General features: G+C 38.9%; 2 protein-coding genes across 3 annotated transcripts in view; one reads left to right on the top strand and one right to left on the bottom strand.

The window, feature by feature from the left end:
• Positions 1-3,691, bottom strand: part of NHLRC2 (NHL repeat containing 2) — a 30,596-nt gene extending 26,905 nt beyond the window's left edge. Inside the window, exons 1-2 of one of the 2 annotated variants that reach the window (XM_030453095.1) lie at positions 3,450-3,688; positions 1,145-1,297 (exon numbers count right to left, since the gene is read on the bottom strand). In XM_030453095.1, the coding sequence (XP_030308955.1) occupies positions 1,145-1,297; positions 3,450-3,612 (316 nt within the window). In that variant the 5' untranslated portion in view covers positions 3,613-3,688. Of the gene's footprint in view, positions 1-1,144; positions 1,298-3,449 lie in introns of both variants that reach the window. The other variant, XM_030453096.1, reaches the window with a different exon arrangement.
• Positions 3,692-4,102: 411 nt separating this feature from the next.
• Positions 4,103-21,514, top strand: DCLRE1A (DNA cross-link repair 1A). Its single transcript, XM_008490121.2, has 9 exons — positions 4,103-5,207; positions 6,811-8,373; positions 10,278-10,411; positions 11,596-11,714; positions 13,359-13,502; positions 14,386-14,531; positions 15,255-15,409; positions 20,110-20,251; positions 20,889-21,514. The coding sequence occupies exons 1-9, from the start codon at positions 4,790-4,792 to the stop codon at positions 21,053-21,055; spliced, it is 2,988 nt and encodes a 995-aa protein (XP_008488343.1). The 5' UTR covers positions 4,103-4,789; the 3' UTR covers positions 21,056-21,514.
• Positions 21,515-21,836: the final 322 nt, after the last annotated feature.

Here is a 21,836-nt window from a genome sequence, read left to right as displayed (position 1 = left end):
GGATAAAGGATGTGACAGCTATATCAATACAGTAACACCATACTACAAAATGTTTATCGTTTAAAAATATTATTCATTATATGATCAATGGAATCTTCTGAAATCTTTCCCCCTGACCCTCTTTAAACCATGCCTCATGTCGACAGCAATCCATTATCATTTCCAAATCACCTTCCACTTAAAACTGCCTCCCTCCCCCAAAAATGCCACTACAGTTTTCTCCTTATTAGAAAAAAATCACTCAGATCTAAAACATTATACTAGATCTCAAGATTTTTCAAAGCAAGCAGCTAAGCTTTCTAATGTAGATAAATTAATTCATTTGAGTCTTCTGGAAAGTGCTTTGTAAACCTACAATATGAAAGCAAATTGTTTAGAGAACCTGAAGTTTCAAAGACACTGTAATTTCTTTTTCTAGTGACAGAAGGTAATACATGAAAATAAATGCTGCTAAAATTAAAACTTCAGTGGAGAATCAGAGACTCAAACATTATAAGGTAATGTTATTTGCTACATATGTATATATTACATTTAACACAATATTTTAGGGCTCCACATAACTCTGCTCTTCATCAGACAGTTCAGCAAAATATCCAAGATAAGTGAGTAGCTGATACATTCTGTACAAAACCACAGCTTATCTCTGACAAGTCATCCTGATGACAAGAGACTGCATTCTCAATAGTAATTAACCTGCATTTTTAGTCACTCAGAGAGAGACTTCATGTCAGTTGTGAATTTAAAAGAGCTTAATTCTCTCTCCAGGACTACCAGTGGTATATAATGTGATGCTAATAAGAAACAAAAGAAATCTAACCCAAGCTTACATATTTTGATATTTCAGTTAGAAGGGAAAACCAAATAATCTGAAGCATATCAATTCTCCCGCCTTTGCAATATCAGATTTGGGCTTTAAGCATGCATCCTCTTTCTTTAATTAGACACAACAGCTACCTTACTTCACCCCATTTAAAAATGTGATGGCAGTATACACAGTCACCATTTTCAGGCTGCTTAAAAGATTAGAAGACATTTTTAGGCACCCTTGAAATTTTGCCAGCTGTTTAGTAACCAAAGTGACTCAGCTACTCCGCCTGCAACCCTGCCAGGAAATTCTATTCCAAGCAAGCCAAAGCACTTTTACCTTTATCAGAGTACTGGTGCTCTAATGCGTGGAGATCAGGCAGGAGGTGCAAGCAATTGATGCAGCAGTAAGTAAAGAAATCCAACACCACAACTTTTCCACAAAGGTCTTTGTGAAGAGAAATAGGACCTTCAGTGTTCAGCCACTCCAGGTCTGGAATACAGAGAACAGAGATACCCAGTCAGGGGAAGGGAAAGGGGAGGCAGAGACTTAGACCTAATTTGCACACTGCCACAAAAGGCTCCTGGTACTTTCAGTTAAAAAAAAAAAATGTTCAACATCCCCTTCTAAATAGGTGGAAAAGCAAATGAAAAGACTTAAATTTATCCAGCTTATCCTTGTGTTTCACAAGTCTTTGTAATTAGTAAATGAAATGTTAACAAGATTTGATGTAACATCAAAAATGCAATTTATATTTAAATAGGCACCTTTTAATGGAAAGAATTTGCAGGCCTCAGGGCAATTTTCATACATTTTAAAACATGACCTACATGATTCAACCCTTAACAATGTAATATGGGTAACAATTACTTAAAACTCACATAATGCTAGTAAACTAAAAAAAAAATGTAAAATGTCTTAATGATTCTTTTAAAAGTTTTGTGTAGATTTCAGAGATGACTGAAATATTTTTATGTTTACAGTTTTGATCTTGATTTTCAAAGTTTGAAATGACAGTTATAAATGAATCCTGTTACATGTTATATCTCCTTGAGATATACCTGGGAGTCCTCCTGGTCATTTATTTAACCACTTCATATGAGACATAAAAGCATTCTCTTCTAACTGGGAACTGATATTCCTCTGATGCCATTAGAAACTGGTATCATGGTCAGCAATAAATATCCCAGAATTTGGTCTCCTGTTATTATCACTTAACATTTCTGCAAATAATGAGGGGAGGGAGGGGAAAACAGACATGACAGAAAGCAAAGGCCATGGACATTTCTGAAGGCCTGTTTTTAAAAATGCATGTTGACCAATCTAAAAATCCTCAAACACTCCACAGCTTCTACAAAGGTCTTATTGATTCAGGAGAAGCTACTGCTGCTGAAGTTTGCAGGCATCTTCTTTACTGTTTCACTCTGAGGAGGACTGATCTCTGCCTCCATATACTGATGAATATGAATGGATGCACACACATTCAGATTTGGTGACAATAATGAAAAATAATTCATCAAGGTCAGGCATTACTTCCATAGTTTAAGGGCTTTACTGTTTAGTTCTTGAAAGGGCAGACTAGTTATTTTATAGTACTGCTATGCTTTTCATTAACATTAAAATAACCTTCATTTAAAAATACTGGAAAACAAAAATATGGCTACCTATCTGAGCTCTTTTTCAGAAGAAAGACAAGGTTTGACAGGACACAGAAAATGAAATAACGTTAGTGACAAAAGTGAAAATTCAGTTCCGGCATCCAAGCCTAGACAGAAAGACACTCACTTTGCTCCACCAGTTAAAAGTCAGAATTCATTCCCATGATACTCATGTGATTTTAACCCTTAAGTTTACCTCCTGAGGTCTCTGTCTGGCAGACTGATGTGAGCTCCCAGAGCTGCAGAGAGTCTCACTAAGTTTAAAAGGACCCTTAGGAGGATCTGCAAGATCTTACAAGACTCAACCTTTGATTTCACACTTAGCACGAGAAGAGATCTAGAAATGTGTGAAATGTGGGAAAGGGGCACACCACTGAAGGAGGACACTGATCAGTTCCTATTATCAGGGATATGAAAATGGACAGGTAAGTCCTCAGAAGAAAACGGTGGAAAACATTTAAAGAGGCTGCAGGGAAAACAAGGGAGCTGAGGAGAAAAGGTGCAAGAAACGGTGAAGTTCTCATTATGACCAGAGAAAAGAATAACAATAAATATACCATACAAAAGGGAAAGGCTTTATTAAAAAAAGCAAACAAACAAGAAAACAAATAAAAAGGAAGCATATCAACGAATCTGTAAGGTATTTAGAAGAGAGGCTTTAAAGAACAGGGTTTTGCAGCCAAAACCAGGGAGAGCATTCAGAAAGGGGCTCCTTTTTCTCCACGGCTGCTGCTGGTGCTGTCAGGAGTGACATTTCCTGTACCCAGCAGCTCCCTTCACGAAAGCAGCTAACGGGGCCCTCTTTACACAGCCCTCGCAGGCAGCGGGTCTTCAAAAAAAAAACCCAAAAACGCCACACGGTGAACGCCGGAGCTGAGCCACCTCCACCACCGGGGAGAGACCCGACAGCCGCCCGCCCGGCGGGCCCGGGGACGCCGAACCGCGCTCCGCCGCGGGGCCTGAACCGCTCGGGCCCCACCACCCACCTCCGCCGAGCTCGGGCACCGTGAGGTCCCGCTCCCGGCTGTCCATCTTCTTCAAGTATTGGTAGACCAAGTTCTCCTTCTCCTGGGGAGTGTCAGCGTCGAGCAGGGCGTACTCCAGCTGTGTCTGGGCGGGCAGGAGCCCCGCCAGCCCTCCCGCCGCCATGACACCGCCTGGACGAGCCCGCCGCCACCACGGGCCGCTGTTTATAGACCCGCGGATTCACCGCCGCACATTCGGCACCTCCGGCAACGCGGAGTAGGAACACTAATTGAAAAAAAAAAACCAACCAAACAAACAAAACAACAAAAAACCCCTCAAGAACCTTAGTCACAAGTACGCAATACCGCGTCTGCCTTAAAGGGGAACCTTTCCGTTCATTTCGTGTTTTTACATAACTGATATCCACAGAAGCATATTCGCGAATGAGAATCACCCAGCGGTGATTTCAGCTCAGCAGATTCCACACACCCTGCTTTTCCCGCCCGGCTACTTTTTTTTATTATTTATAAGTGGAACAGATGAAAATCGCGCAGTAGGAGAACAAATTCCAAACAAGGCACCAATCATTTACACGTTGGGATTTTTTTTTTTCCTTGGGGCCCTGGGATGCCATGAGAGAAGCGGAAAGTCGGGTGACAGATGCGGTGGCGAAGCTGCGGACGCGAATGCCTGAGGGCGGGAAACGGCTGAGGAGAAGCGCGGGGCGGGCAGCTCCGGTACCGGCGGGACGCTCCGCGGAGGCGGCCCCCTCGGCGGGACACTCGGGGGGTATCAGCCCCCTGTGGGCATCTGTAGGCCATTCCGTTAAGGCAGCCGCCATCGGTGCCCTTGGCGGGAGCTCGTCACGGAGCCCCTCCCGCCAGCGCCGTGCCGGTGTCGGCCATCGCCGTGTGGTGGGTGACTGCCGGCAGCGGTCCCGTAACTCAGCTCTTCGTCGGTTTTCTTTTCAAATGGTCCCGGTTCGGGGCAGCGAGTTAAGGGAGCGGGGTTAGCAGGGCTTGTAGTGTTCGGAGAGGGATTGGGTGCGTAGGAGAGGGGTACCTGAAGGAAATGGCTCAGCCCGAGAGTCTCTGTGGATCTTGCGGGCTGGGTTTCACTGCGGTGATCAGCAATATTGGGAGAGACGAGCATTGAATTATTTTTTGGGGGTAGGGTCCACGATGCTTCTGCCCCACCACGGACTGCTGTTTGGTTTGTCATCCAGTGTTACTTTTTTAAAATGGAGTTCGGGCTCTTTTCTTCAGATAGTGAAGTGGGAAGGGAAGATAAAACATATTAGCGGAAGAGAAGGTGGATTTGTGAAGTGTTGGTTAAAAGAAAGAGTATTTCATGTGTTGCCATGTCTGAAGAGACTTTATTGGAAGAGGACATTTGGGGGTACAAATCCATTAGGAAGCAAAAGCATCAGAGTTACTCAGAGAGCAACTCTGCAGCTGGGCAGAAAGTAAGAGATGGCAAGTGCAGGCCGAAGAGAAAGAGAAGTAGAAATAGGAAAAAAACTGCAGAAAAAACTGATACCCTTCAGCAAACCCAGCAGAGATCCAGGCCGAATCAGGATGCAGATCAATGTGAAGATGACAGCAATGGGAACTCCCAGGAAAGTGTGAGCAGCCTGACAGAACAGAGCTCACAAAATGCAAAGCCACCTCATGATGGATACTGTCCGAGCTGTCAGATGCCTTTCTCTTTGCTGCTGGTCCAGACACCTCGATGGCACGTAGCTGAATGTTTGGATGCTTTGGGATCCATTGAAAAAGGTATGAATAGAGTTAAGAAAAAAGCCTTCAGAGAAAAGTTAAAGGCTCCTTACATGATGTTGCTGTGAAGATTGGGTTTCATATTTAGTTCAAAATGTGAGGTGGCAGTTTGATTTGTAGAGTGTTATTACTGATAATTTATCAGTATTGTTTTCACGTGGGATTTTTGGTTCTTTGTGAAGAGTGTGGAAATCAATACACAAATGTCTCATACCATATATAATCTCAAAACTGTGGAATAGTAATAAAGATTCATGGTTGTTTATGAAACCCCAGCTTCAGTAGTTTATTGAAGAAACTGAAAGTGCATATTTACCATTCTAATATAAAGGCACCTGCTTCAAATACTAAGTCAGTGCCAGCAAAAAGCTACTACAGTTAAGAGGCTGCTGCTTTTGACACCAAATTTCTTCTTGATAGATGTTATATACATGTTATGATCCTGCATCCATGTTGCTGTGTGATTTGTCAAGTTGGCTATGGACAGTTGGAAGCTGAAATCAGTCTCTTGTACTAATTGGCTTGAAACGTTAGTCCCTGGTCCAGCATCCTCTGGAAATTTTATATAGAAATATACATGAACATTCCTGTATCATAAGACAACACACTTTTGTTTTGACTTCTAAAGGAATAAAACTGGCTCATTCTAAATGCTAATTCCATATGGGGAAATAATCACATATGAACAAATCCAAGTATCCAACTTATGGTCCTAATACAACTCAAAATAAACAAACAAACAAACAAAGACAAACCAAAAAGCATGTGGTCAGAAAATCTGAGTAAATGCTGTTTATGTATCACAGTAAGTTTCCTTTTTATATCTTTGTAACTTTCTGTATAGTTTCTGCTGCAGAACAGTGAAAGGTGAGCCCTTTCCTGGTTTTGGCACTGATTTTAACTAAAAGCAGATGTGTTAACACCTCATTTCCATCTCTTACTCCCATAATTAATAGATGAAAAGTCCTTCTGTTTGGTTTATACTTTCATCTTAAAATCTTCAGAAGTCAGGCAAACTCTCAGAAAAAAAATGGGTTAGGTAATAGCCACAGAATTTTTGCTGAATCCAAAACACTTTTTTTCACATGAGTAAATACATGATTTTTTGTTTTTTTTTAAAATAAAATTAATTTGTAACCCAACAGGCAATTTGAAACGGAATTTCAGGTTGATTCAGAACTGAGATTTGGTTTGTTGTGTTAGGATTGGTTTTCTGTAGTTTTCTGTTGCTGCTGGTGTAAGCTCATTGCTTGCATGTGAGACAGTTCTAAACTGGAAGCCCGATGATTACATTAGCAGGGCACTGAAACAGGGTTAAGTACTCCTGGTGCTGTTAAGGGTCTGCATTAACTCAGGCACAGCTGTGTGTTAGCAGCACGTAGCAGTTTGGGTTTAGGTTGGAAGCATTTTCATTGCTGGCCAGCTCAGGGCAGGAAGTTTTGGTGGTGTGGAAAACTTTGCTTGTGCCTTCCCTCCTCCAATTGCTGCATTTATAAGAAAAAGCTTTTCAATTGTGTGTCATGCATGATTTTTATTTTAGTAATTATGCCAACTATATTTGCAAAGGTATTAACATTACTTCTCTCTTTAATTCTCTTCATAGAGTGCCCTGATGGTTTGCAGTGCACTTCTACCATTCCATCCCACTACAAGCGTTTTAGCCATTTTCTGCTTGCAGCAAGCAGAGCAGGAGATTATCGTGTAAACCCTTCAACAAACACTTTGGAGAGTGAGATGACATATTCTGCTGCAAAGCCCAGCTGCTCCCCAAGTCATGCAGAGGAAGTTTCACAGAATGAGAAACCATCTTATAGTATAAAAAATTCCCCAAACGATGACTGTACGTTGGTGGTACAGAGCTCACCACAAATAAAGTCTCTAAATGCAATCAGTGAAAGTACTTCCTCTTTTGCAGATGGCCAAAAGCCTCAACAGACATTTCAGTTTACACAGACCACAGATGATAGTTGTAAATTTGAATTTTATGACTTTGCATCCTCTCAAGAAAGTGGAACAGGAGAAGATCTGTGTAGTCAGAGAGATACAAGTCAGCCAAGTTTACTGCAGTCAAAAGCTGACTTCAGTGACTGTGAAATTTCTTATTCTCCACTGAGTACTTTTGAGGAAAGTGAAGAGGAGACTGAAGAAAATGAGAAGAAAGTAAAAACTCCACAAAGTAAATTATTCAAGGTCCAGAACTCTGAAGATGAAGAATCTAACTCCATCATGCTTAAAAGATTCAATGGACGTTTCTTACAGCAGAATCCTCATCATGAGCATACCAAAAAGGAAAATTTCATAACTAAAAAAGAGAACTGTGAGGAAGTAAATAGGTTGAACCATCTAGATCATCATGTAACAACTGTTTCTCAGAGTCACATGAACAGCAAGTTCTGTAGTTCACCATGTGTAGGTAATCAGCATCAGGAAGAGGTGCTTCCCAGTGGATCCTCTTTCCCTTTTAATTGCAAAGAGGTTAAACAGTCACAATTGGTTTCCTCTGCTGCTAAGGTCAGAGGTACAGAGACAGAGGATGCTGGTGCTTTGGATTCTACATATGTGAGTTTTACTGAGACATCTTTGCTTCCAGTTGGAGTAGTTACTGGATCTCTTCTGACACAGAAAAGTAATTTTTTGAGAGACCCAAGTAACATTTCAACTAATGCAGATAAAATGACTGCCAAAGCAATTGATAGAAGAGCTTGCCAGGAGAGTCTGCAGTCAGTAGTGGAGGAAGAAGGAAATCTTAATACAACTGCTGTGTGCTTTCCCAGCCCTATCTCTAAAGCAGTGTCATCTCCTTCTTCAGCAGGTATGAATGCCAAATCCAGTTCTGCCAAAGTACTCAAACAAATGGACATTGGTGTTTTCTTTGGTTTAAAACCCAAAGTAAAAGAGGAAAGCAAAGGAGAGACATGTTTGAGTGAGGGAAAACAGATAGCAGGTTCAGTAACTCCCAATGGAAAGAGGCCCAGACAGCAAAAAAGGAAGGCTGAAGAGTCTGTGGAAGATGTAGAAGCAGTTACAGAAAATCCAAGTAAAAATGGACTCATTGGAGATGTAAGTGCTGGTGGCCAGCGAAGGTGGAGAAAAAAATTTAAAGAATTATCTACTGCAGGTGAAGGAACAAGAAATAAACACTGTCCTTTGTACAAGAAAATACCAGGTGAGAGGTAATTTTCTTTCTGTAGAGGTTAACTCATTTTGGCTTGAATTTTTTGTTTTTTTTTTTCCTAATTTTAGGCTTCAGTGTTCTTCACTCTTCCTAACCATAACTACAGCTCATAATGAATTTTCTTGCCTCCATCTAAATTGATAAAATCTTGTGTAAGTGCAGATCTCCAAAAGGATTGCAGAACCAGAGTCAGCAATGGCTGAAAATAGTTGGTGAAATAGTTATCTCAGGAAAACTATTTCAGGGACTGAATTCTTAATACTTTTGACAAAGCTAAAAACCAGTATTGAAAGATGGTTCTGTTTTCTTAAAGGATTTTGGATATATCCCTTGTTGATGCTCACTCCTAATCCTTGAATTTAATCTTTTACATTGATTCAGTTGTACCTGGAAATAGGGCTGTCAATAGCAATTATTTCCTGACTTAACTTAAAAGAATTGAGCTTATGTTTGCATTTGGAATTCAGTAGCATGAAATATGTGATTTACTACGACCATGAAAACAAAGAAGTGAAAAACAAGCAGAAGAGTTTAGTTAGGGAAAAAGCCAAGAATTTCTCAGAATCTCCTCAAGCAATTATATAAATTGCAGAATGATGGATCAGAGGCTTAAAAAGCTTCAGATCCTCACAGTTCCATTTACTCCTCAAGGACTAAGTCTTGAGTAAGCCAAGGAAGTCTTGAGGAAGCCAAGTAGAAACATGTCAGTGGTCCTGAGTGTCTTTGTATTGCTGTATCAGTGTCATGGGTTCCATGGGCTTAGAGAATTTTCAGTATTACATAATATATACATAATAAAATAGAAGAGCAGACTCCTATGCCTAAAACACAATTTAATTTTTTTTAATCATCTATATTATTTTTGTTATGAATATCATTGAAGTATAGTTGACAATATTTCCTGTGTTGCTAATGATACAGATTTATCTCCCTATGGCTTAGAATAATTCAACCTCCCTGAAATTTTGAGTGTGGTACCTCTCAGACACTTGGGGATCTTTTTAGTTTGTGTTTTTTAATTAGCAGGCTGCTATGGTTTTCTTGAATTGCAAATATTTGAAGTTCTAGTCTCAAGTAGGTAGAACTACTTCTGGTTCTAGAAGATCTGGGAAATTTGTGTAACATAATATAAATGAAAAAAATTTGAGTGCCACCAGAGAATTAGTTCTGTGTGCTGTTTAGTGGTGTTAAGAAAGTATAACACAATGTGAAAGGGCCATTTGTCAGTATGTTTGCATTTAAAAACATTAAATTTGCAGAGAAAAGGGCTGTCTTCCACACAGCTGTCTTCATGCACCAACTTTATGCAAACAGCACCTCACTGAAAGGACATGATGACAAATCAGACAAAATTCATCTTTAGGAAATGTGTTCAAAGACCTCAGATTGCTTGCTTAATAATTATTATAGCATGTTTTAAGTGAATTTTTAAATGTAGAATAATTGGAAAATGGGAGTTTGATTGCAAAATGCCCTTTGTTAAGCTGTAGCTAATGGCTGTCTTTTGTGTTAAGAAGTTGATACAAGATTTTGATCTATGTGAACCTTCAAAAATACCTGCTCAATGCAGATAAATGTGTTTTATTTGCTTAACCAGTTGCCATCTGTGTAGAAGGTCAGCTGGACAACAGATATTTGGAGTCCCTGTGAAAGTCTTTGTGTGTGGACACTCTAACTTTTTATCCTAATTTTAAATTTTTATTCTAATAAGTGAAAATTGTTTGTGGCTCCTCCACAAACCATGAACATCTTTAAATAGCTCTGTCAACTATATGCAGTGTGATTGTATCCACTTTTAGTTTGGAAACAAGAAAAAAGAACAGGTACCTCTAATTAGAAACTGGTTCTGAACTGTGCATGTTTACTGATTGGCTTCTCTTCCCTTTTTGCTGTAGGGACTGGTTTTACAGTTGATGCCTTCCAGTATGGAGAAATTGAAGGCTGCACAGCTTATTTTCTTACTCATTTTCACTCTGACCACTATTGTGGGCTAACAAAAAACTTCATGTTTCCAATCTACTGTAATAAGGTAAGGTTTTCCAAGATTAGTGGAAATTTTCAAATCTGTGTGCAGCTATAATCACTTTTATACTACTGAAAGTAAGTAGAAAACAGAGGTTCCACTGTTGGGTCAGTTAGGCACAGTGAGTATATACAGGGGAATCTGGAGTTCACTTGTAAGAAATTCTTCCTCTGATTTGACTGGTGTTTAGTAAAACTTCCCTATGTAGATGCCCTGAAAACAATGATGTTCATAAGGATCCCTAGAGGTCACATAGTCTGATCTCCTGTGCAGTGTGGGTCTAACTTCAATGTTAGGTCAGACTGCAGGGAACATTTGTCAGTCAAATTTTGAGGATAGGGCAGATTCTACCCTGTCTCCTTGCACTTGTGGTGGTGCTTACCCATCTGAATTTTATTCCTGCTATACAATTGGAATGTTCCTTTTTGCAACATAAGATTGTGTCTTGGTCTTTTTGCTTACATCATGGAGAAGAATGTCTGTCTTCTCTATAATTACATCCAAGTGATGGCATTCTGGAATTAAATTCCACTCAGAATCTCTTCTTCACATCCAGTCAATGGAGCTGCTTTAGCCTGGTCCTGTGTGTCCCATGCTTCAGGCTGCTGATGGCCAAGACTGCCATTAGCTATGATTTGTCCAAGCAGCTCTTCTTTACTGGTAATGTGTTAGGGCACCTTGCCTAATCCAGTCATCCAGAACCTGCATCAAAAATTGATTTCTGATTTACTCTGAAGTCTGCCAGAATGCTTGTGCCCAGCATTGCCCTTCCAGTAGATGCTGGAAGTCCACATCTATACAGCAGTCCACACATAATAAGATCCAGGGGCTGTGACCTGGAAATGTCTTCAGTTAAATGTTGTTAAAAGAAGGCTTTGCCCACCTTCTCCTCTTGGCTTGACAATAAGTAACATATTATTCCCCCTTGTTTGCCTCCCCAGATCCCCATCTGTAACCTGTTGACAGTCTTTAAAAAGTTTGCTTTCTTTAAGACAGGCTTTTTTTTTTTTTTTTTTTTTTTTTAATTTTGCTTTTTGAGAGGTGAAATGCTACTGAAAGGCTCTCATAGTTTTCTCATAGTTTTGCTCTAAGCCAGAATGTCTGGCTTTGAGAGCCTTGCTTTCAAAAATAAACAAAGGCTTTTTTTAGATTTTGTTTCTATTCCATCTGAAATCCTTTCCCTGATACAGATAACTGGCAACCTGGTGAAGAGCAAACTTCGAGTCAAAGAGGAGTACATCCATGTGCTGCCAATGGACACAGAGTGTATAGTGAATGGGATCAAAGTCTTGCTGCTTGATGCTAATCAGTATGTATCATTGCATTTGTTGTGGGATGCTCATACATATTGATTATTAAGAAGAAAATAGCTGTACAGATGGAGTTTACATTTTCAAGATTTTTTTGTTTCAGTGGATCTGAAAAAATACAGTGAGAATACTTCATGTTCCTGAGTTGGCTTAGTAAGATGCATTTTCATTGGAGAAGTGAATTAGGCATGGAAGAGCCTAAGCCTCTTTCCAGTATTTAACTTTTGAAATAGGTGAATTGGTTTTTAACTTAGGCTTTTTTAATACTCTAGCTTAACTTTTTGTTGTTGTTGTTGTAATGAGTACGTAGAGTTAACTGCACATAGCTCCATAATTTTAAAACTTGTTGAGAAGTTGAATGATTTTTCTGATGGCATGGATGCTAGCTTTTGGTGAAATCTTCAGCTGGAGGAAAATGTGGTACTTTGTATCCTGGGAGAGACAAAACACAGCCAGCATTTTGAAAATTGAACTTTACAGAAAGTTCTGTGGAAACGTGCAACAAGATTTCTTCTGGATTTGGTGATAATGGGTGAGAGTTTTGGGCAATGTTACACTGGCACTGTCTGATAAAGCTGGATTTAAAGCCCAGTAGCACCTGACTTCCAGCCCTGTGCTCTTGCTGTTCTGCCTCTTGGTACCTTATTTGGCTATGGGCTAGAGGAGAAGTCCTTTCCCTGAAGTATATATTGAAATGCAGCACTGTGTCACAGCTGGTTGGAATATTACTTATCTTAGGATTTGTTTATAGTTGGACAGATAAGATTCCATGAAGTCATCTGAGAGTCCTTTTAGGGAATGAAGGAAGCTTTGTTGCTTATGTTATTTGGACACTTCTCATTTTTCCTGTTTGTCTCTCTGATTCCCTGCTTCAATTGAAAAGGCATACATACCTTAGGTACAAAGTTCAGCTTTTTGGAAACTTCAACAGTTCTGTCTTTTTAGCTGTGACTCATGCCAGTGTTTTCTTTTTTGAGATTCCATTTACCCTTTGCAGATGATTCATGTCCAAAGTAGCCCCACTATGGTTTTCCTGTCTGAGCACTTGTCCTTCAGGCAGCTTTGGTGAGGAACTGCAGAAAGTGCAGTGGATTTGCTGTGGCCAACAAGAAAATTGTATTTGTAACCAGGGAATTCTGGGTGGAGGATAAGGTTTAAAATCTGCAAATAGAATTTAAAAGGAAATGCTTGAGTAAGTCCTGCAGGATTGAAAATGCATCTGCAATAATACGACTATGTTTCTCCTGAGTAAGAGTGCTGCTTCTCTTTGGTGTGCTGTTTCCCCTTTAAATCAAATAATAAAACCTCAGAGATTGCAACTGAGGCAGCATCTTTGTCATACCTAGAAGAAGCATGTACCAAAAGGCAATTAATGCTTGACTGCTGTTGGTGTGATGGTTTTTTTTTCCTCCCTCCATCTCAGCTGAGAACTCAAGTCTAGATTGTCTATGGCCATAAGGTTAGCTTTAGAATTCCTTTAGAAATGGGGAATTTCTGGGTAAATTAAGGCAGCAGAGTAGCTGTGGTTTACAAAGCTGTTCTGCACACTTCCCTGCTGCTGAAGGGTGGTGTATCTTGTAAGGCAGCTTATCAGTACAAAGAGCTAGCATAATTTTTATGACACTTTTATTTGTTTGTCTCAGTTGTCCAGGTGCAACAATGATCCTTTTCTCTCTGCCCAGTGGAACTGTTATTCTGCACACAGGAGACTTCAGGGCAGATCCTTCCATGGAACGTTACCCTGCTCTGGTTGCTCAAAAAGTCCACACCCTTTACCTTGATACAACGTAAGTTATGTTATTGGTGGTTTTTTTTCTTTTCTTAATATAACCCTCTTTTAAGTTTAGGAAGACTTCATATGAACCAAATAAGTGTAAGCATAAATGACACTACTGTTTTAACACTTGCTAGCTCTGTTAAGTGTAATATAAAATGAAGTTTTCATTGAAAGTCCATGTGTGTTTAACTTTTTCATCTGTTGTGTTGTTACATGAGAGAGACTGAACGTGGGTGGGGAAAAAGATGTTAAAGTATTTTCTGAGATGTTAAGATTTACAAGTGGCATTAAATTCTGCATGTCAAAATTCATGCATTATGTTCAGCTCTAAAATGAGGTTCATGGAACATAGGTCTTTGTTACGAAAAAGTTTGTGGGGGAATTCAGAGAGTAAAAGAATGCCAAATGGTGAAGTCAGTTGTCCAGGTTTGCATTAGGCCTTTCTCTGACTCGTGTATATGAAATAGTTTTTGTGTGTATGATGACTAATGCCCAGCTGCAGTCTTTTATTTCTGTTCCATATGTTTCTGTGAATGAATAATGCCTTATGGTTTGTATGCATGACAAAAAATAGACATAAGGATGTAATTAGTACATGGTACAAATATCTGGCTTGAATGAGTATTTGGTATTTATAGAGAAAAAACCTGCAGAATTGAGTGTCAGTGAATAGTTGTAGAGAAAAGACTGATACACTCAATGTAAATTCCATCAACAGTTTCACCTTGGCACCTCAGTGGTTCCTAATTAGTACATTTCAAGTAGAATGAAATTATATAGAAGGGTAATATCTTTGTGATTATTGAATGCATGCAGTTTTAGGGGCCTTCTTGGTATATTCAGGTGATTCTATCTTGTGTAACAAAGTGCCATGTCTTCTTTCCCTGCCCCAGATACTGCAGTCCTGAATACACGTTTCCTTCTCAACAAGAGGTTATCCAGTTTGCTGTCAATACTGCCTTTGAGACAGTGACTTTAAACCCACGTACTCTTGTTGTCTGTGGAACCTATTCCATTGGAAAAGAAAAAGTTTTTTTAGGTATGTAAAGAAAGTGTACTGGATCAAATAAGTACAGAAATATGTAAGTCAGTGTTAAAATACCTTTTTATTGAGTGTGTAAAGGGCTGCTTAGTCGTGGTGTTCAGATACAGTGTACAGAAATTATTTACTAATCCCACTGCCATTTTTTTTGTTTTCTAATCAGTAAGTTTAACTTTCTGAGAGATGAATTGTTTTTTCTACCATGTTTACAAACTCCCCTGGCATACAAAAAGCCAGCTTGGATGCTAAATAAAAGCCTGCTGAATTGATTGTGGTGGGAAAATTGTTAATGACAATTAAAAAAAACCCCATAAGTTCTTTATGACATTTTTGGTGCTAATAATCTCATCTTGTTGAGAAACAGCAAGAGGATATAGTTATTAGCCAACTTGGTTTTTGCTAACAGGTTTTCCTTCCAGGTTTATGGTACCTATTTTCCTAATACCAAATTTCACAAAGCACTCCCCAAACTAAAATATCATCTCTTAATGAAAATCTTGTGTGTTGTGCTTCACTTGGTTATAGCATTAGGAACCAACATGATTGTTCACATGTATACTCTAGAGCAGACAGCCATGTGCTGTTTGTGCTTTTGAGTATATTTAAAGTCATCAATAGAAGATATATTTTCACTGAATAATTATGAATGCCTCCAAAGCAAACAAAAAAATGAACTCTCATAATTGCCTTTTTCCCATTTCTTCCCAATTAATCCTAAAGCAATTGCTGAAGTCCTGGGCTCAAAAGCAAGTATGTCCCGTGATAAGTACAAAACACTGCAGTGCTTGGAGTCAGCAGCTGTTAGTTCCCTCATCAGTGTGGACTGGGATGGTACTTTACTTCATGTTCTTCCCATGATGCAAATTAATTTTAAGGTAAGTTCAGAACATACACTCTGTTGATTAACCTCCTGGCTTATCTTGCTGATGGCTTCTCCCAACTGGTCACGTTTGGTGCTTTTTAACCTCTTGTCAGGTCGTATTTATTTTGTAAAGTTTTGACATGTAGCAATACATTGAAAATAAAATGCAATTAAACATTAATATCTGTCTCCTAACATGATGTCCAGAAAGCATAATTTCACTTTAGTGCACTGCTTGTAGAAAATCAGATGAGGTGTGTTCAAAGGGTTTCTCTGGGTGAGCTTTTTTTGATGTAGGTTATGTAATGATTGCAGGATCTGTCCTGTTAGCAATTAATAAATTGTGACATGGCATCCCTGTTTTCAGCCTTTTACCTGGTATGATGTAGGGACAGACAAAGGATTCTCTGCCTGTGAGCCTCTCTGTTTTGAGGCAGCTTGTGAACATGTCCAGCATCCTGTGTGGTGTTTGGTAAAAAGGGAGTAAGGTTCTCCATGTTCCACTCAGGTCAATTTCCATTTATTCATAATTGTATTTTTATCTTTCAAGTGAATACTCTCTCTCCTTCTGTGCTAAAGATTTACAGGGAGTTAAGGATACTTGAAAATCATTGAGAACTTGCACACAAATACAGAGAGTGAATTGCAGAACACCTGATCTATACACATGCCTTGGTTACTCTTGCAGCAAAAGCAAGTGAAGTAGTTTATTTGGAGACATTGTTTCATTTAAGTTGACCTACTTGCACCCTTCAGTCGATGTTTGATACAGTGGGTTCCTTGCTGGAAGTTTTTGGGGGAATTTCTTATTTAAGAAATCTAACTAATTCTTGGGGTAAACTTCAGTTTCTCTAAATAGGCTACAAAATACAGAATGGCATTAAGACAAAGCAGCAGGCTCTAGATGAAAGGTGACCTCTAAGAAAAACAGTGGTTGCTTGGGCCTTACGGAGTTGGACTCATTTTCCTGCTTTGCTTCAGGCCTGCTGTGCCATCTCAAGCAAATCTTTCAGAGCAAGATGGTATTTAGCTGCAGGACCAGTCAAGGTCAGAGTTGACCTAAAAAGGAGAAAAAAAATGTACAACTTGGATGGGAGCTTCAGGAGATAGAACTTAATATCTTCATGTTTTAATGTTGTTGTATAATTTTTCCATGGTGGGGCAGAAAATGAGTAATGGAAACATGTATGGCTTTCTTTTTAATTTGTTGTGTTGTCTTAAACAGTAATATATTTTCATTTCTTCTGCAGATTTTTGGGTTGTTACGCAGTTCTCTCTGTCCCGTGTCCCAGTGTGTTTAGCAAACTCACATAGTTGGACTTTCAGGCAAAGGGTGTGATTAGATCACAAGGATGTCTAAGGCAGCCTTCTCAGAGAGAAGCAGTGGTATCATGTGCAGAACCTCATCTTGGAGAGCAGGAGTTTCTAGATAAATCTACAGTGTACAGGCATGGTGATTTAGGAGATGAGTCCTGGTGTAAGAGCTGTGTTCCTCTGTACTGAGGCTTTGACTTCATGCATGAAGCTGTTGGATGGTGGTCTTGTGCTGTCATTAGGAACTCTGTATAGGTTAGACATCCTACATAGACAGCCAGAGTACTAAACATCTGATGAGGCCAGTAGCTTGGTGAATGGCCAGGTGGAATGGAATATCAGTAAAATGTGAAGAACATTAAATGCTTAAAGATCAGCTCATATGACCATTTGTGCTATTTCTGCTCCAGCAGAATCAGTGACCTCAAAGTATTTTTAGGAGTAAATTATCAGATCACTTGTAATCTCATTCTAGTTAAAGAATGCTGAATGATATCATCCTGTTTTCACAGACCATGTAAATGTTGATGTCACCATCTCCAGTTGCATGTTTTTGTCTTTTGTGGGATTATACAAGTTTTGTCTAGAATTACTGGCTCATTACTGGGGAAGCCAGAATTTTTTAGTGATGTACATCACTAAATGCCTACATCTTCATTATCTTCTAGGTTTCTCCTACCTCTTCTGTTTTGTTTGATCCCTATTCAGAAACAATCCTACTTAATTTGGGCTAATTTCCTGTTTGTGTAGTTTCAGCTGTGAACATACAAATCCTTGAAATCCTCATGAGAGTTTTCTCAGTCAAAAGCTCGGACTCATTCCTTATTTAGTAAATTGAATACATCTGTCATCTTGTCCATCAGTTGCCTTTTTAGTGGAATGCAAATACCCAAACCCTGATGGTATATTATAGAATTTCCCAGCAGCCCTAATTTTATACCCTTCTTTCCCTGTTATAGTTGTTACCAGGAAAGAACACCAAACCTATCTGTGCTCCAGGCTTGATAGTTTTAGTGTAGCATAATTCTTCTGCCTTTTATGATTGAAAAAATTCTCTGCTCTGTTTCTAGACAAAGAACAAAAGCAAACTGCATAAACTACATGTGCTTTCCACAGCTGAAGCCTGGTTTTTGGTAACTGTTGATGAAACTGTACTTGCCTAAGGAAAGCTTCCATGTTCCCATAGCTGACTGCCCCTGGGACTAAATCTGATTGACCACAGCTTTCCTTTATACCCCAAGTAGAAAGAAATGAGTTCATCATTTTGAGATGCTCCTGCATATGATTCCTTGTTCACAGACTTACTGCTGTGTTCAGGGACTTTTTTTTGCCAGATTATTGAGTGTTGAGATTGCTGGAAAATGTTACACCTTTTTTTTTTAGGAAAATGGATATATTTTGCTTGCATATTCAGGAATTTTAGAAGTATTTTTGCAGGCTCTATGTTGTGAATATTTTCCTCTTGGTGTCACTGTCCAGCTTTTTAATTCCAGGCTTAGGACTATCCAAAATCTGCTTTTTTCCATGTTGATTTTCAGCAGTATCAAGCATGCTTTTTTTTTCATTTTGGAGTCAGCTATTCTGTTGTTTATGAACAACTATCTTAGCTGTTTATTTTTACTTAGTAACATTTTTTAACACTGTATTGATTCAGCAGAGAGCATCATTCATCCAAAGCCACAGATACTTAGAATAAGTACAGAAATGCCTCTGCCTTCCCTCTGGTTACCAGAGTTTGAAGACAAATGTTGGTACCTTCTGCCCAGAACTGAAGAAGAAAAAATTAATATTAACCATAATTGTCTTAAAGTCATCATGGAAAAGAGGTGCATCAGTGATTTTTTTGAAAGGTGGAATGTTAATGTTTTGTAAATCCACAGCATCCTCAGAATATGTAATTTCCAGAGACCTGGGGTCTTTAGGTCTGTGCACCTCTTCTGTGTTGCTTAGGTCAGTAATCTCTTCCACTGGCACTGAGGTGAGATGTTCAAAAGTGCTTGCTGCTGAAGTACACACATTTTTATGAGATTAAAATTATATCCCTCATGTAAATGTTGGATACTTGATTTACAATAACATTTGAAAGCCATTTGCATTGGTCAATACAATATTCATTGTACTTTAAGTGATGTATTTAATTACAGTGAGGAGAGAAAATGTGTGAATTATGACCTTGAGATATGTTAATATTTCTGAAGTGGAGTATGAAGGAGAATTAGACTGCTACAGTTACATCTTTAATCTATTGAGGACTGAAAATTTGCAGTGCATTAGGAGATGTGTCAGCGAGCCATAATTCATGCTGTTGAATGAAATGTGTTGTGGAAGGGTTTTGTTTGTTTGTTTTGTCCTTTTATGTACCTGGTTTGGTACATAAACCATAAACTGCCATACTGTGTGTTGCTGCTGGATGTTGTGCTGAAGGTGATATTAAATGTGGCAGTGTCACAGGCAATTTTCTGCTTCCCTGCTTCCAAGTTTTCAAGTCAGGTTAGTTAGTGTTCCATCACAGCCTATCCATCCATCTCTCCCACTTTTTTTTTAGTTAATCTTCAATTTGTGTGTGTCTCTTCCTGCTGCTGCTATCAAGTTCATGATATGGAGTTTTTAATCTTGTAGGGCTTTCCAATGGAGAATGTACTTTTAAGATTTTATACAGGAAACATGAAACTAATTTCTGGTTTTGGCTTGAAGTAATACTGACTTTACTTTATCCAGGAATAGGACTGTACATTGTTTATATTTCCATCTCATCCTTGTCCTGATCCTAGCTTAAATAACACTGAAGGCTAACTTAGCCAACTTGGGAACTTTTTCAAGTGAGTTTCTGTTGGAGTGAAGAGATGTGAGGTGGTTTCCTTCCTGTCATGAATGGAGGTGTGCTAAAGCATGGTGTAATGATCAGAAAAACACTCAGCTCCTGCCCTGGGTAGCATTTTTTTTAGTAGCTTGCTTAACTGACTCTGCTTCTGGGCATAAACAGATGTCAGTGGCATTTTAAATTAACCAAATGATTTTGCACTGAAGCAGACTTTCACCATCTTTTATCACCACTCAGCTGCAAGAGAGCTGACCTCCAGCTGAAAGGAGGAAATTATTGACTTGGAGCAAGATCTGTAAAGATGATGTGACTGTGGTGTATGAGTTCTGATCTGTAAAGCATAGCTGTTAATATGTGCTTACTCAGATGAAGCTACTGGGGTCTTAATGTGCTCTGCAAATCAGTCTGTAACCTATCAATAATTTCAGATTGGTGTTTCAGATAGTATTTAAAATCAAAAAGTTCACATTAAAACATGAAAATAAAATTTCATCAGAAGTTTATTCATCATGAAATCTTCAACCTTTGAAGTAATGAGCTATTTAATGAGATTAAAACACCCTATATTCTTTTCACAGGGCTTGCAAGATCACTTGAATAAGTTTTCTGAGAATTTTGATCAAGTTCTGGCTTTCAGACCTACTGGATGGACCTACTCTGATTCATGCCTTTCTCTGGTGGATATCAAACCTCAGAAAAGAGGAAAGATCACCATATATGGTATAAGAGTGGTAAAGATTCAGTGCATGTAGTTTTGTGTGGATGCTTTCCATGTTTTTATTCTGGAAAAACTCTTACTGTTCATTGCAAGCTATTCTTTTTGTGAAAAATTGTTGAGAAACTGAACAGATGGTTCTCTGCTGGAGAGATCTGTGAACTATATAATCATGAACACTGTAAATGCAGATTTTTACATATATTTTGCTTCTGTTCTCCTGCAAATAAAGGCTTTTATCTGATAGATGTAGACACCTCAGGGGTGAAATCTTGGTTTAACTGATGCTGGTGGCAGTGCAGATCCAGAGCCAAGATTTCATTCACTGTTTCACTAATTTGAGAGCCTGTGAGTCTTCCTCTCAATCCTTATTGGTGAATTGAGTTGAATTTCTTAAAATGTTGACATTAATTTAACCAAATGCTTGGTGTCACTCAGTTTGCACTGATGAATGACTGGGTAACTTAGTGCAAGGTAATTTTGCCAGAAGGAAAATCTGGGTTTTCATTTTAGCTATAAATTTTAGACCTACAGTATAAAGTTAAAAAAAAAAAAAAGTATTTCTTAGCTAGGATGTTTGCAGAAGTATTTTGGCAAGAAGCTAAGTGGTCTGATAGATGGCTGTGATTTGTTTCATTTCAGGGATTCCTTACAGTGAGCACAGCAGTTACCTGGAAATGAAGCGTTTTGTTCAATGGTTGAAGCCACAGAAAATCATCCCCACAGTAAATGTTGGTGACTGGAAAGCCAGGAGCTTGATGGAGAAGCATTTTAGAGACTGGATGACTGAGGGCAGTAGGCATAAATAAATATAAGGAAGAATCTGTCTTTCAAAGGAGGTAGGCTGGAGTGGGAATTAAGTTCCTTTGAACTTTATTTAATTCCTTTTTCCATGGTGCTTTCTTTAGGAAAGGACTGAGCTGCCATTCTCCTGAGCAAGCTGAATTTTTTAGGGGAAAAAAAAAAAAAAAGCACCTTCCTTTCTCATGTCTCTACTACTATTTATTTTTTCCATAACTTTATAGCTTTTCTACATGGGTCGTTTTTATCTTACTCCTCTTTTTCCATTCTTAATTTTCCTCAGATTATGTAGACACCCAGACGTATAATGCTGGGGGAGGAACCTCCTCCAGGTTAATAACTTCTGAAAATAAGTGATTTTAATAAATTAGATGATGTGAAGCTTATGTCACGTGCTGTCAGTTCAGGCTTCAGAGAAGCTCCTTTGGTGAGGCAGAAGTGGCAATTTAAATCTTGTAAAAAAAAAATTTACCTTGTGAGAGAATATTGACTCAGGCTCTTGCAGAATGTGTTCTTTGGAGAAAAAGTTTTATAAAAGGAATTGCTACCTACAGTCCATTCAAGATTTTCTGATTTTTTTTAATTTAAATAAAGAACCTACATGAAGCTTGTGTGTTCTTTCTGAGCAAAATGCATTTCTTTTCAGTATTGCAGATGTTTGTCTAGGAAACTTAATCTCTAATATTTTTGAGTGTCCTATGTATGTTGCTTGTGTAAGGTTGCTCTTGCATCCTGGCCATGCAAATCCTCAGCACATGGTGAAAGCACAAAGGTGGCTCCTCTGAGTCC

The sequence above is a fragment of the Calypte anna genome, chromosome 6 (assembly GCF_003957555.1).
Source record: "Calypte anna isolate BGI_N300 chromosome 6, bCalAnn1_v1.p, whole genome shotgun sequence".
Classification (NCBI taxonomy): domain Eukaryota; kingdom Metazoa; phylum Chordata; class Aves; order Apodiformes; family Trochilidae; genus Calypte; species Calypte anna.
The sequence above is the reverse complement of the archived record's forward strand: the minus strand, read 5'-3'. Positions and strand labels throughout refer to the sequence as shown.